Below are 2,699 nucleotides of genomic sequence, written 5' to 3'. Positions count from 1 at the left end.
CTCACATGATGAGGAAGAACAAACGTATTAACAATTACATCAAATAAAATTCTCTAAAAGGTTCTATTTTTTATTTTTGGACATTTGTCGCATTTTTTTTAACAAGTGCCATCTTTTGATTAACTTTGATTTTCTTTAAATGAAAAAAAACCTTTAGATTTTTTTTTTTTAATTTGAAGACTCTCAAAAAAAGGACAAATAAAATAGAATAAGAAAAAAAAATGCTATTAGATTAAAATAAATACTAACACAATCATGCTTAAAAAAAAAAAAAAAACTAAGATTGTGTAAGAATCTTTAGTTAAAAATTAACGACAAGAAAAATAGAAAATTATCTTTCACTTTAGAATTTCAACTCCAGAAAATTTCTTGCCTAAACAAACTCTATATAAACACATAAAAAAATGTTAAATTTATAAATCCTATTTCAATTTATTCGTTAAAAGTTAAAGTGATAAGTTATCTTAAAAAACGTAGACTTACTTAATTCAGTAATTAAAGTTATATAATTCATAACTTGACAAATTTAGATTTGAGTTTACAATTTTTTTAATCCCATATCTAATAAAATATTATTTTTTTATTTATTAAAAATAATAATTTTATTATTTAAACAATTTTTGTTCACAATGTTTTTTAATTTTTTTTAAATTTTATTATAATTAAAGCTAATATATAATTTTTTATATGAAAAATTAGAAAAAAAATAAAATTTTATTATATGTGAACTTATTTACCCTTAATTAAAAAGTATATAAACTTATTTGACTTAAAACTTAATTTTGAACTTATTTAACCTCCTACTAAAAGTTTAAGGACTTATTTAATTTTTTTTTAAAAAAATCCTAAAAAAATAACTATTAATGTCCATGGAATTGAAGCATTATTATTTTCTGTATTGAGTTTCTCTCGCAATACCCACGTACGATTTAAAAAAAAAAAAAAACTTTTAATTGTAATCATATCTAAGAAATTCATTGCTAATTAGCAATGAAAAAATTCTTTGCAAAATAAATTAAAAAGATACAAAATCTATCCATTATTTATTACTAGATCACAAGATACTGAAGGTTTTACAAAGACACATCAACTACAATATGCAAAAATCTCTCAAATAATATATATTCTACAGGCAGTTGTAAGGGTCACCATAAGTGGCTTGTTTATTTCAGCTTCCTAGAGTTTGGGTTATTGGTTTTGCCACTGGCCAGAGTTGAAACACTCTTAGAAGCTTTATCTAGTGCGTCAGAGATCCAAAGAGCAGCTGTTGAAATTATGTCATTGCTCTTGATTGTCCTACCTATACGTTCTATTGTCTGCCCTGCAACATTAACTGCTGTTCTTGTTCTGCCCACCGCCACTTTTCCTTTCTCTGAAAGCTTCAAATTCTCCTCTAGCTCATCTTTGGTCTTCTTCAACATTCCAACACCTTTTGAAGCCATACTTTCTATTGCTGCAGCTTGGAATGCTGGAATAGATTCACTCCCCTCGCGATTCTGTAAATCACAGACGATGTTCATTAATATGTGTCTTATTGAAATGAATTAACCAATTTTTTTGAAACTTGTAACATGCATGTACAACTTTAAAGCTGCTAATAATAATAATCCAGCTTCCCACTCATGAATTGAATACCTCAGTTTCAGTAATCAAATCTGGATCTGGTATGCTAATTTTTTGACCGCTTGGAAGGACTGCATCCTGCAAAAATGGATTTATAAATTTTCAAGCATAAAGCTTCAGAATATATATCACAATGAATGCGAGCAAGAATAGAACTTTAAGACCCTTTCATGCTTACATTAAGGAGAAGTGCAGTCTGAAACGCATATGGCTGCCTGAAAGTCACTAAAGCCCGTAATTGGTCTTTGTTTCTGGCAATTAACCACCAGGCCAGACGACATCAAATCATTATAGCTATTAGAATTATACATATACATGTATATAAAGATTAATGAACAAAACTTTCTTTACTTTTGAAGCTGGATCTTCTCAACAGTTCCACAGTAAGAGAAGAAGCTATTCAACTCAGCGACCGTCACCTTGGGAGAAAGGTTGAGAACTTTAACTGTTAAATCTAACCGACCCATTTTGACTAGATGTTGCCTTAATTGATCCATTAGGGTCTTTCATTTTTTATACACTCAAAAATTTTGCTAAGGAATTTTTAATAGTTATGCAGTTGAAGAATAAATATGGTAGAAAAGAATTAATTCCCTTTTTAAGAGGAAATCTTATCTAGAATTTATGCTTAGCGTTCATGAGTATTAATCAATTGATGAATTTCTAGAATATAATAAAAGCAATGGTTGATATAGTTCCACGTAAGAATCAAGTACAAGTGACCATTTTCACTCAAGAATTTTAAAATATTTGATAAAACTACTTAAAACTAAATTTTAAAAAGTTTAAATATTTAATTAAAAATTATTTAAAGAAATGACAAAAAAAATATAATTGAATGTGATTATTGTTATTATTATTTTAAAAAATTATTAGGATGATATAGCATTTTACTTGGTCAAAATATAGTTTTAAAATAAAAAAATAAATAATAAGCAATGATACCTTACACTAAGAGAGTATTTGGTTTGACTTATAAGTCGATTAAATATATTTATAAGTAGAAGTTTATAAGTATAGTGTTTGATTTGACTTATAAATTAAAAAACTACTTAAAATAAGTCAAAAATCATAAA

General features: G+C 26.5%; 1 protein-coding gene across 1 annotated transcript; it reads right to left on the bottom strand.

Annotated features, from left to right (window-relative positions):
• Positions 1-1,015: 1,015 nt before the first annotated feature.
• LOC110664969 (protein vip1) lies at positions 1,016-2,150 on the bottom strand. Its single transcript, XM_058147847.1, has 4 exons — positions 1,975-2,150; positions 1,802-1,874; positions 1,636-1,701; positions 1,016-1,496 (listed from the first exon to the last, which is right to left on the bottom strand). Exons 1-4 carry the CDS (start codon positions 2,118-2,120, stop codon positions 1,164-1,166), a joined length of 618 nt encoding a protein of 205 aa, XP_058003830.1. The 5' UTR covers positions 2,121-2,150; the 3' UTR covers positions 1,016-1,163.
• Between the last annotated feature and the right edge of the window lie 549 nt (positions 2,151-2,699).

The sequence above is a fragment of the Hevea brasiliensis genome, chromosome 5 (assembly GCF_030052815.1).
Source record: "Hevea brasiliensis isolate MT/VB/25A 57/8 chromosome 5, ASM3005281v1, whole genome shotgun sequence".
Classification (NCBI taxonomy): domain Eukaryota; kingdom Viridiplantae; phylum Streptophyta; class Magnoliopsida; order Malpighiales; family Euphorbiaceae; genus Hevea; species Hevea brasiliensis.
This window is presented reverse-complemented; position numbering and strand designations above follow the sequence as displayed.